The sequence below is a fragment of the Sycon ciliatum genome, chromosome 6 (assembly GCF_964019385.1).
Source record: "Sycon ciliatum chromosome 6, ocSycCili1.1, whole genome shotgun sequence".
NCBI lineage: Eukaryota > Metazoa > Porifera > Calcarea > Leucosolenida > Sycettidae > Sycon > Sycon ciliatum.
The window spans coordinates 10,238,326-10,251,459 of NC_088648.1; the positions used below are offsets into that span (position 1 = coordinate 10,238,326).

The following is a 13,134-nucleotide window of genomic DNA, read 5'->3' on the forward strand; positions in this document are numbered from 1 at the left end:
TAGCTAAGCTGACGGTAAAACATTTGTGGATGAATTAAAAATCATTTTTGCCCAGTAAATCGAATAGGCTTGGTGTAGTGCCGTACTGGTACGTACGGTGACTTTGTCTTTGAGTTTGAGTTTCCAGTGTTCTCTCTGTTGGTGTATCTACTGAAGTCAGATTGAAGTCAGGGTGTTGTGTGTGTGTGTGCAGTTGTATTGATTAGCCATGTCCAGACCAGAGTGTGGATCATGCAGAAGTAGTAGTAAGCATGGCAAGCTGCTAAAGTGTCTCCACTCGTTGTGTGTGGAGTGTTTGGAAAAATACATCAGTGGCAAGGGCTCTGTGGGTTGTCCTGAATGTGGAACAACCACTCCACCACCACACAGAGGCGTGCCCTTGCTGCAGTACCTGCCAAATAGTGATGTGTCTAGTGATGGGGTTGGAGAGGAGGTAGATGCTGCAAGTGCTGGCCGTAAGAAGTTGTGTGATGAATGTGGTGAGGATACAGCAGCAGTGGCTGTTTGCATGGACTGTGGGGACAATTTCTGCGCTATCCACGCAGAGGGCCACCCTGTATCTCGCAGATCATACAAACACAGGGTTGTGCCACTCAGTGAGGCCGTGGAACATACAGGTGATAGAACATCAGCCAGCCAGTACCAATGCTCATTCCACCCCTCGTTTGTACAGTGTTCGTATTGCTTGAGTTGTGAGCAGCTAGTGTGCAAGCAATGTGTAAGCAGTGGTGATCATGCTGCTCACAATGTGCAGACTATCACTGATGCATCTTCTAGCATTCGTCAGTCCTTGAAATCCAAGCTGACTAGCACATCACATGGAAGTGGCAGTGTGTTTGACGAGTCGATCAAAAAGTCTGAAGCGGCACTGAGTGGACTCCGTGATGAGACTGAAGGCTTGTCCTCCCGGATCAACGACGTTTTTGGTGGTCTGAAGAAAGCCATTGAAAACCGTCAACAAGAGCTTCTGGATGAGGTGGATCGACTGCAGTTGTCACATCTTCTTCCCCTTGAAGAGCAGAAGCGGCAGATTCTTGCTGGTGCCTCGTATAGCAAGAAAGTTCAACATCTGGCAGAGAACTGCAATGAGGATGTGAATTTCTTGAAGATGAGTGGATGGCTGGAGAAAGCAGCGAAGAATGCTGTGAGTGCGTCCGAGAGAGATGTGAAGGGGTTTGCTACGGGAACTCTATTGTTTTCGCCATGCCACGTCGAGGAGCTGACTGCAGCCATTGCCAGAACTGGTGTGGTGAGTGATATTGCTATGCTGTCATCTGAGAAGAGTAGCATGACTACTGCAGCCAGTATTGAGGAGGGAGACGACCTTACCGTGATCATTGAGCCAAGGGATGGCCACGGTGATAGTCTGGCTGTGACGCAGGCACATTTGTCTGGTGTTCACGTTGACGTAACATCTGCGGACAACACCACCGACACCATTCATACTGTGCTGATGCTTGGCAGTAGTCCTAATGAAGGCACTAACATGATTGCAACGTACAAGACGACCGGAAAGAAGGGTTCAGTGCAGGTATCAGCCATGATTGGAGATCACCATGTAGCTGGAAGTCCTGCAACGGTTACCGTCGTGGATCCTCTTTGGTTTGATCCCAGCCAATGCCATGCTGATCTTGCACTGTCAAACAACAACAGAACGGTTACTCATGCAGCTGCTTCTGGGAATGGTTGGAGGTCAGTATGTGGCGTGAGGAAATGGAGGAGCGGCAAACACGAGATATCCCTCCATCTTGATCGCATCACTGCTGGTAGCGTTCACCACATGTTCTTCTTGTGTAATGCCCAGCGTCCACGAAAAGGCGACTGGCAATCGGGAAAGACCACATCGTTTGGATGGTACAGCAACAACACCGGTGGTGGTAGCTGGACAGGCGGTGCACTGGGTCAGCCGTGGCAAGCCGGTGACGTCGTTCATATGTCGTTGGATTGTGACAATCACACGTTAGTCGGTCGCCATGAGCGTACCGGAACAACCGAGACACTGACCAACGTGACAGGGGAACTCTACCTCTACATCAGCCTGTACAGCAGTGGAGACCAAGTTACTATTTTGTGAAGCTTCAATCCGCTTGATCCACAAGAAGGCGGTTATGAGTGCATATAAATATATGTGCATGTACGTGTGTGTGTGTGCCTGTTTGTGTGTGTGTGGGTGTGTGTGTGTGTGTGTGTGTGTGTATGTGTGTGTGTGTGTGTGTGTGTGTGTGTGTGTGTGTGTGTGTGAGAGGGAGAGAGGAAGGCATCAGACTGCAGCGTGAGTGACCCAGTACCCCTAATGGCCTAGCCACTCTGCCATTTGTTGTCCCCTAGCTCGCTCGCTGTCTTGCTCTCTTCTACTTCATAACAATCGTCATGCTATTCACTTTAGTTTCATGATTTCTTTATGTGTATAGCAGCCTAGTGTTTATTGTCTTAGTGAACTGGTGAATGTATTAGCACAATCAGGCACTACATTTTCCGACGTTTCCATTGATTCTGCTTCCTACTCTGTTTGTTATTGTGTTTATTTCTGCTGTGGTTGGCTTTAAAGAACTAGGGAGTCATTTTCTACGTTGCATTTATGATAATCAATGAGCTATACATGTGCATTGCAACCGACCACTGTTGCTTTCACCACTATCGTGTTCTGTGTTTTACCCTTACTGATGTTCTGCATGACCTGCTGAAAAATTGTAAAGGAGATAACTGCATGAGACGATGACAAGAAAGTGGGAAACGGTCTTGCATGTTGATTGTATAGACCAACCTCACTCTCCACACTGAATGGTGTATGCGTCACCAAGCAACCCACACCCTAAGGGGTATTATAGATACACTGAGCTAGAAAGTAGCGGAGGGAAGGAATTCGGAAAGTAATGATGTACGCATGCTCTTGTAAACCAGTACATGGTATGAGGAAAGGTGTGCAGTCAGACCTCGCTTACCCGGTCCTCTTTTATCCGGATCCCTCGCCATCCGGAAGAAAATCGCTGGTTACTGGTAGTCCACAAATTTTCGGCCCATTCAAATTTCGGCCTCCCAGGGCTAAAACCCATTTTGGCCGCATCAAATTTTCGGCCTGTACTGCTGCTGCCTGAGTACACTGTCACACTAAACCTTGCAAAACAAAATTTCGGCCGCAACAAATTTTCGGCCAAACATGTGTGAAAAATTGGCAGAATTCGGTTCTTTTTCTGGTAAGTTTCATGCATGTTTGGTATGTGGATAAAGAAATGGAGCAGAATTCGAGGAAATGCCCGCCATAAGGTTTGTATGGTTCTGCCAATTTCACTGCTTTTCGAGCAGAATCTGCCACCCTTTCGAGCAGAATCCGCCGGTCCCTATCTGGCGAGCTCCCGTATTAGGCGATTTTTCACACAAACATGACCAGGCCGACAATAGCCGAAAATAAATATGCGCCGAATATTTGTTGACTTGCAATACCGATTTACAGCATATGCCATGCACACATACAGTACGTGTGTTCGATTTTCCAGTTCCCTCCCTTATCCGGATATTCTTGTGGAAAACGGATGTGTGCGGTTAAGCGAGGTCTGACAGTATTGGCAATTATGAGATCAACTTGATGCTCTTACCGATGATAGACTGACTGCTCCATGTGGGAACAGGCTGTGTTCGTGTAATGTCCAAATTTCTATGACTGTTGTCAATGTGGAAGGACAATAATTTTCCATGGGTGCACAAGTATCAATGTGAAAGATAACATTGTTTTGATGGTGTCAATACAGCAGCCACACTGGGAACTGGACAGACAGTGAGCTGGGTCAGCCATGGTGAACAGTGAAAAACCACTTCGAAAAGATGTGTGGTGTATGCTCATCTAAAGAGAAGCGATCAATTCTTTAGCCTTCCAAGCAGTTGAATGGTGCAATCCCAGCAGAAGCTACCTGGGCTTCTGCTGTAGCAAGACCGCCGGAAGCAGTTTTGATTGGTTCCGCCATACCATGATCTTTCATACAGTTTGTGTATGATATAGTGGGTATGTGCCTTGTGTATGATATAGTGGATATGTACCTTGTGTATGATGTAGTGGGTAAGTACCTTGTGTATGATATAGTGGGTATATACCTTGTGTATGATATAGTGGGTATGTACCTTGTGTATGATATAGTGGGTATGTACCTTGTGTATGATATAGTGGGTATGTATAACCTCCTCCTGCTCCGACGGACCTGTGTAGCTTTACTATCGAGGATGTGTGTGTGTGTGTGGGGGGGGGGGGGTATGTGTGTGTGCGTGTGTATGTGTGTGTGAATGTGCGTTTGTGTGTATGTGTGTGTGTGTGTATGTGTGTGTGTGTACGCCCATGTGTACGCCCATGTGTATGAGTATGTGTGAATGCATGTGTTTGTGGTCACTTTTTGCTGTATCTGTGTTGGGTTCTGTTCTTGCAGTTGTACCAAGCTAAGTGCAGCATAGTGGAGATGGTGATGTGCAGTGCAGTTGTATGAGCTGTGGATCGCAGGCAGCCGATTGTCCTTGCTCTCTCACCGCAGCACCATAACATGCTGGGAATCGTGGATTGTCGAAACGATGCACCTCTCCTGTACAACACCAAACTGCTCACACAGCCTGACAGCAGTGGAAAGATAGGGCCTCCGCAGCATGTCACAAACCAAGAGAGGTCTGCTACCAGGACGACAGGAGTACAGCTGTCATTGCCAGAAGGTCATCGAGACCGTGCTAGCACTATGGTGGGACGTGACGATGCTCCAGTACGACCACATCTCACAAGGCCACACAGCACAAGCAAAGTGGAAACAAGCGTCACAACCTTTAGCGGCTCAGACTCGTCTCCTCGAGCTGGCCGCAAGTCTGCCCCAGAGGTGGATATGTCACGTGATAGCTTCACCTTTGCGGGTCGGTCCACAAGCTATCCATTGCTGCAGGGCAAGATGGATGTGATGAAGGAGATCAACTCCGACGACGAAGAATGCAATAATGTCATCAGCAATGGTGGTGGTGCCCTGCGGGACAGAAGACGCAGCAGAACGATGTATGATGGTGAAGCCACTGGATCACCAGCACAACGTGAGTTCTGTCTTGAAGGTAGCTTGTACTACTTAGCACAGTCCTGCACATCCATCTTAGCCTTTGACAATGCTCTGTGGGTGGCCAGGTCCTGTGCGGATATTCTAATCATCAGCAGTGATCTAAGACAGGGTTGTCCGTTCCTGGGACAGCTGTCCTGCTCACTACATCGTGACGTGAATGTCTCCGCTCTTGGCAGTCAGCACAGACTTGCACTGTGCTCCGATCAGTATGTTATCAGTCAACTACAGCTGCTGCACGCCGACAAGACCAGGGACAATCGTGTGGTGGTGTGGGCGGCATGTGAGCAGGAAACACTGCACCAGCACAACCGACACTGTCGTTATCTGGACCGCTGCAGTGTGCCGTCAACTATCCACCGTGACAAACTCGACGGACATTCGACTTACCACCGCCTCTTCATCCTGCCCAGTGCATCTATCATTGTTGCAAGTAACGTGTGTGCATGTTACACGGGGCTCACTGTGAACCATATACGGTCGTGTAAGATTCTGGTTCATTAAAGCTTACGTGAAAATCATGCTAAGCTGTTGAACTGGTGAGGTATATATAGCTGCCCAGAGTGGATACTGGCATTGTCTGTGGATGTGCTTGGCTGTCTGGAGTGGATACTGGCATTGTCAGTGGATGTGCTTGGATGGCTGGAGTGGATACTGGCAAGCTGGGTCGCTCACCACTGATCTAAACCAGCAAGCTGATCTACTTAGTCTCTACAGCCTAGAGTAATGGCTGATGCCGGGGCACATGAAGGATATGATGTGTAGGCAGGACTAACTGGTCGCTGTCTGTATCGGTGGTGATCTTGTCTGTTTTCCCATGCAGACAACTAACCTGCTCAACATTGTCATATGCGCTCTCATGGTTGACTCTGTGATGTTTGTACTGCATGTTCTCTTCGTGCTGTGTGAACATTCCACTGTGAGCAAACACAGTTTAATGTCTGTGATGATACAGCACAGCTAATCTCCAACCTAGCCTTGTTCCTTTTTAACATCTTTTCTGGACTAGCGCTGTGTGGACTGTATGGGTGTTGAGCCGGCTGATAGGTGAATAGTTCACACATTCTTTAGAGCTGTAGAGCTAATATGGACTTTACTTGAGGAATGTGCCACTCCGGTCTTCTACTCATTTTGGATTTCAGTTCCATTCTAAATCAACATTTCACTATATATTTGCAAATGTTTACGAATTGAAGCTTGAGCCTTCCACTGCAGAATGATCATAATTATTGTAATGTTCATCCCTACATGAGTTAATTGATGAGTTTTGATCCAATGCTCACACTAGCGATGGCACAACAAAGTGCTTTTCTGTCGTTACTCAGAGTTTCGTGTTAAAAGAACCTCTCATCATGCCAACTTCATGGTGTGAGATATGATACAAAACTCTGAGTACCGGCAGAAAAGGACTTGGTTGTGACATTGCTGTGTGAGTATTGACTTTTGTATTACTGCCTCTGTTCACTGGCCATAGAGCACAATACCGTGACAGTCTGAGCATCTTACTCTTGGAATAATGTCTAGTACTATACACAGAGGCAGTAGGCTTAGCCTTAATAGGTTCTGCGAAAGTGCTCAATACCTGATCCAGTCACGTACACAAGGGCACACAATGAAAACCTTGGGCAAATAATAATAATTCCGTTGTGACTCAGAGTTCCACGGCTGAACCAATCCTCAGACAATTGTGTTTATGACTATAACATGATTTTGGATCTGCAGAATTAAAAAAAAACAAGCTACAAAATTAGCGAATGTAGCGACCAGAAAAGAGTAATGCCACTACTAATTCTTCCTTGACTGACAGTCTGTTGCAAGGTGTTTGTGCCTGCGGTCAAACCTTCTGACTCCCTACCTCGAAGTAACGACTATGTGAGTAGAAGAAGGACAAAATGTTACGAGTTATGACTAACTGTCCAGCAACGTAACCAGATCTTATACAGTCAGCGAGTGACCTTGTCAGTTTTGTGCCATTTTGTCGCACTCGCTGACTGTATAAGATCTGGTTACGTTGCTGGACAGTTAGTCATAACTCGTAACATTTTGTCCTTCTTCTTTTCACAATAATTATTTTAATTTAATTGGCCCACCATCCGAGTTAGACTATTGTGAGTGTTACTCTACGTACAGGTGCATGTACATACAGTGCATGTCTACCTCGTGTTCACCAAACTCGGCGGCATGATGCAGTGTCAATCTTCATGTAGAGCACTGTACTTTTAATACTTACTTCTTTGCAGCAATTTTATTAATTTTGTGGCCTTCCGTAATAGCAGTACTATAGGAAATGCTGGCCAGTTCAGTTGCACATTCCGGTATACCTGGTTCGCTGGTGTTTGCTATCACTGGCATCAGTGGGTCTGGGAACACTGAGCCGCTGCTCGTAGACACTACTCGTAGTCGTAGTTGAACTGAGAAGCACAATGTAGATCTACTATGCAGCTTGTGCTTGCCTACTGTACTGCTCGTTTTGCGCCCTGTCCGTAACAAAATTGTGGCAGGGAATGACATTCCACGAAGGTTGGCGAGCCGCTACGTGTAGGTAAGAGGTCGACCGAGTAATTTCAGTGTGTACCCGAGCTGCGAGCTGTGAGGCAAAGAGAGACTGAGTGGACTTTGTCCGACTTTGGAAGCTGCACATCATCAGCACAATGTATGAGGTACATGTACCTAAATGACATGACATTGTATTTCTTCGTTTTCATCTGCTCAGTTTCCGGGTGCATTGCACAACAAGATGTAGGTACCAACACCACCACCAGCAATAGCAATAGTATGCTCGTTAATAGCATTAGCATGCTCGCAGCTGTGTCGATGGCAGGCCCAGCAGTCACTACAAGGACATCCATGATTCCAGCAGAGGATGCCAGAATATTTCTGCGGTGGCAAAAATCACCTCTAGCGCAAGCCATGCTGGCCAAGTCAGCTTTCATGACCTGTCTGCCCGTATTCCACAGCAGTACATGCAGTGGGTTGAAGGACTGGAGACCAGCACAAGACATTCCAAGGACACGGTGAGTATTACTCGTATTGTGTTTTCGTGTGCTTTGATGCCGCAAACACTTGGATGAAATTTGTAACAAAGTTTACCAGAAATGTCTCGACTGATATGTTGTGCGCGCACTTGTGCATGTACCACGAGCAACCTCATTTTGCCCATATTCACTATGTCATAATGTAGTGGCTGTCATAGCGGGTACTACATAATTGACGTAATCTTTTCGACGACGCACCCTCTGCGAGCCTTTTGGAGAGTTTTCCCTCGTGCACTTGGCTGGGCTTTACACTACAAGGTCGGTGCCCAGCACGTGCTCTCACACTGCTCTGCGGCAAAATCCGCGTTTGTCTGAAAAAAGGTGACGTAAACAAACAATTCCGCCGTGGGCGCGGGATATCTGCAGATTGTGCAGGAGATATCCGGAGTTGCACACTCTTGTTTATCTACTCTTGGTGTTATGATGGGAGTGTGTGTGTGGAAGGGGGTGGGGGGGGGGGGGGGTGGGGGGTGATCATTGTGAGGATGTGATTCTGGGCCGCTATCACGTGGAAGACAGAATGTGAGTTATAGTACAGTCCGTATCGCCTATAAGGTTGGCGGCTATAGTAATATACCGGATATAGTGATCAATTTCCCAAATTCATTTTCATTTGCCATAACTAAGTATACACAGTTATCGCGTATAGTAATAATCGTCTATAGTAATATATCGCCTATAGTGATCAAATTCTTATTTCAAAAGACCTTTATTACACTATATTTGCATCGGTTATAGTGATTGATGTAAAATCAAGCGATGTCAGAGGAGAGCAGGGTGTTACTTCTTCGTGAAGAACTTGTCCAGTGAGTGCTGTTTGGTGAGTTTTGCTTGTACAAGTTGCCAAAATATGCCTCCATCATGAGGAAATCCTGATTTTGTGTGTCAGGAGCTACAGCCAGCTACATGACATTGTACATGTACATGTATGTAGTGCGTATGTGCACGGCGCGCTGAGTCGTTTGACACCCCACTCGCATACATTGCATGCAGTATCGGTCATAGTGATATATCGCTTATAGTGATAAAATGCTCAAAATCAAACACCAACGCTATAGGCGATACTGACTGTACCACTACCGGTAGTATCAAAGAAAGAAAATTTTTGGCTGGAGTATTTGTCTTGTACTGGACAAGTCTCTGAGAAACGGTAAGAAAGGCCGCAGACTTTCAAGAGAGAACATTTCGTAGAAAGGAGATTCAGACTGGAATATATCGGCTGAAGACGTTTTCCTTTGACATCATCACTTCTGGCTAGATGGAATATCCTTCCATAACCGGATGGAATACCAGGTGCCCAGTTTAGGTGGGATCAGTCACTCAGCTAATGATGATAACCAGACTAGTCTGGTCGGTATGCACGGTGAAATCATGAGAAGATTTCCATGTGTGCAGTTGAAAAGTACATCTCGTAGTATGCCCCTTAGGTCAGTCAGGGTGCACCCACACACACACAAACACACTGGTTTGGTGAGACCGTGCTGGCTGACTACAGCAGCAGTGCAGAGGCAAATCAAGACTCGGGGCCAGACATATACTTGACTATGTTTATCACTGATAGTGTCCAGAATGACAACACAGCGCTCACTATCTACTGACATGACATGTGACAAACTGTTTAACAACTGGGTCAAAGGAGAAGAATCTGCCTGGGCCTAGATGTAGTCCCCGTCGTCTGTAGTGTGCACGGCTCCTATCAAGTCAGGTCACTGTCTGTATAGTGCGTACAGACTAGTGCGCCTTCTACTCTAAGTTCTAGTCTAGGCTAAGCTGACGGTAAAACATTTGTGGATGAATTAAAAATCATTTTTGCCCAGTAAATCGAATAGGCTTGGTGTAGTGCCGTACTGGTATGTACAGTGACTTTGTCTTTGAGTTTCCAGTGTTCTCTGTTCGTGTATCTACTGAAGTCAGGGTGTTGTGTGTTTGTGTGGAGTTGTATTGAGTAGCCATGTCCAGACCAGAGTGTGTATCATGCAGAAGTAGTAGTAAGCATGGCAAGCTGCTGAAGTGTCTTCACTCGTTGTGTATGGAGTGTTTGGAAAAATACATCAGTGGCAAAGGCTGTGTGGGATGTCCTGAATGTGCAACAACCACTCCACCTCCACAGAGAGGTGTGCCCTTGCTGCAGTACCTGCCAGACAGTGATGTGTCTAGTGATGGGGTTGGAGCGGAGGTAGCTGCTGCAAGTGCTGGCCGTAAGAAGTTGTGTGATGAATGTCCTCTAACTGGGGATACTGCAGCAGTGGCTGTTTGCATGGACTGTGGTGACAATTTCTGTGCTATCCACGCAGAGAGCCACCCTGTATCGCGCAGGTCGTACAAACACACTGTTGTGTCGCTCAGTGAGGCTGCAGAACGTACACGTGATAGAACATCAGCCAGCCAGTACAAATGCTCATTCCACCCCTCGTTTGCACAGTGTTCGTATTGCTTGAGTTGTGAGCAGCTAGTGTGCAAGCAATGTGTAAGCAGTGGTGATCATGCTGCTCACAATGTGCAGACTATCACTGATGCATCTTCTAGCATTCGTCAGTCCTTGAAAGCCAAGCTGACTAGCACATCACTTGGAAGTGGCAGTGTTTTTGACGAGTCGATCAAAAAGTCTGAAGCGGCACTGAGTGGACTCCGTGATGAGACTGAAGGCTTGTCCTCCCGGATCAACGACGTTTTTGGTGGTCTGAAGAAAGCCATTGAAAACCGTCAACAAGAGCTTCTGGATGAGGTGGATCGACTGCAGTTGTCACATCTTCTTCCCCTTGAAGAGCAGAAGCGGCAGATACTTGCTGGTGCCTCGTATAGCAAGAAAGTTCAACATCTGGCAGAGAACTGCAATGAGGATGTGAACTTCTTGAAGATGAGTGGATGGCTGGAGGAAGCAGCGAAGAATGCTGCGAGTGCGTCCGAGAGAGATGTGACGGTGTTTGCTCTGGGAACTCTATTGTTTTCGCCATACCACGTCGAGGAGCTGACTGCAGCCATTGCCAGAACTGGTGTGGTGAGTGGCATTCGTATGCTGTCATCGGAGAAGAGTAGCATGGCTACTGCAGCCAGTGTTGAGGAGGGAGACGACCTTACCGTGATCATTGAGCCAAGGGATGGCCACGGTGATAGTCTGGCTGTGACGGAGGCACATTTGTCTGGTGTTCACGTTGACGTAACATCTGTGGACAACACCACCGACACCATTCATCCTGTGCTGATGCCCAACAGTAGTCCTAATGAAGGCACTAACATGATTGCAACGTACAAGACGACCGGAAAGAAGGGATCAGTGCAGGTATCAGCCATGATTGGAGATCACCACGTAGCTGGAAGTCCTGCAATGGTTACCATCGTGGATCCGCGACCACGGTTTGATCCCAGCCAATGCCATGCTGATCTTGCACTGTCAAACAACAACCGAACGGTTACTCGTGGAGCTACTTCTAACGGGTACTGGAGGTCAGTATGTGGCGTGAGGAAATGGAGTAGCGGCAAACACGAGATATCCCTCCGTCTTGATCGCATCACTGCTGGTAAAGTTAACCACATGTTCTTCTTGTGTAATGCCCAGCGTCCACGACTAGACACATATCAAAATGGAAAGACCTCATTGTTTGGATGGTACAGCCACTATGCCAGTAGTGGTGACTGGACAGGCAGTGCACTGGGTCAGCCATGGCAAGCCGGTGACGTCATTCAAATGTCGTTGGATTGTGACAATCACACGTTAGTCGGACGTCATGAGCGTACCGGAACAACCGAGACACTGACCAACGTGACAGGTGAACTCTACCTCTACCTCAGCCTGCTTTACAGTGGAGACCAAGTTACTATTTTGTAAAGCTTCAATCCGCTTGATCCACAAGAACGCGGTTATGCGTGCATATAATTATATGTGCATGTACGTGTGTGTGTGTGTGTGTGAGAGAGAGGGAGAGAGAGGAAGGCATCAGACTGCAGAGTGAGTGACCCAGTACCCCTAATGGCCTAGCCACTCTGCCATTTGTTGTCCCCTAGCTTGCTCGCTGTCTTGCACTCTTCTACTTCATAACAATCATCATGCTATTCACTTTAGTTTCATGATTTCTTTATGTGTATAACACCCTTTTGTTTATTGTCTTAGTGAACTGGTGAATGTGTTAGCACAACTAGTCACTACATTTCCTGAATTTCCATTGATTCTGTTTCCTTCTCTGCTTGTTATTGTGTTTATTTCTGCTGTGGTTGGCTCCAAAGAACTAGGGAGTCATTTTCTACGTTGCATTTATGATAATCAATGAGCTATACATGTGCATTTCAACCGACCACTGTTGCTTTCACCACTATCGTGTTCTGTGTCGTTTCCTTACTGGTGTTTTACCTGACCTGCTGAAAAATTGTAAAGGAGACAACTGCAGGAGACGATGACAAGAAAGTGGGAAACAGTCTTGCATGTTGATTGTATAGACCAACCTCACTCTCCACACTGAATGGTGTAGGAGTCACCAAGCAACCCACACCCTAAGGGGTATGATAGATACACTGAGCTAGAAAGTAGCGGAGGGAAGGAATTCGGAAAGTAATGATGTACGCATGCTCTTGTAAACCAGTACATGGTATGAGGAAAGGTGTGCAGTCAGACCTCACTTACCCGGTCCTCTTTTATCCGGATCCCTCACCATCCGGAAGAAAATCGCTGGTTACTGGTAGTCCACAAATTTTCGGCCCATTCAAATTTCGGCCTTATTGTTATTATTATAGGCTTTTCCGCGTTGGCATCGCCAAGCAAGCTTGGCTAGCCTTCGCATAAGCTGCTCCATAATGATGAGACGAAACAATGAATGCATGTATAATATATACGATCTTTGACAGAACCAAGGTTGCGGATATTTTTGAAGAAAGCTGCAAGTTGTGTTGAGGAACACAAAGTTGCAAACTCTACGAAAGTAAACTGCAAGAAATGTTTTGGGGTTGATCTCATGATTATTGTAGTCACAGGTTGTGTTAGTAGCATTAAAGGTTGTGTTTTCACAGGTATATTGTTTACATTCCTATTCTTTTATAGG

At 46.7% G+C, this 13,134-nt stretch overlaps 2 protein-coding genes across 2 annotated transcripts; both read left to right on the forward strand.

Annotated features, from left to right (window-relative positions):
* The first annotated feature begins 208 nt into the window (after positions 1-208).
* Positions 209-2,074, forward strand: LOC135820028 (E3 ubiquitin-protein ligase TRIM45-like). Its single transcript, XM_065333329.1, has one exon. It carries the CDS (start codon positions 209-211, stop codon positions 2,072-2,074), a length of 1,866 nt encoding a protein of 621 aa, XP_065189401.1.
* Positions 2,075-10,133: 8,059 nt separating this feature from the next.
* LOC135820029 (E3 ubiquitin-protein ligase TRIM9-like) lies at positions 10,134-11,930 on the forward strand. Its single transcript, XM_065333330.1, has one exon. It carries the CDS (start codon positions 10,134-10,136, stop codon positions 11,928-11,930), a length of 1,797 nt encoding a protein of 598 aa, XP_065189402.1.
* The last annotated feature ends 1,204 nt before the right edge of the window (positions 11,931-13,134 follow it).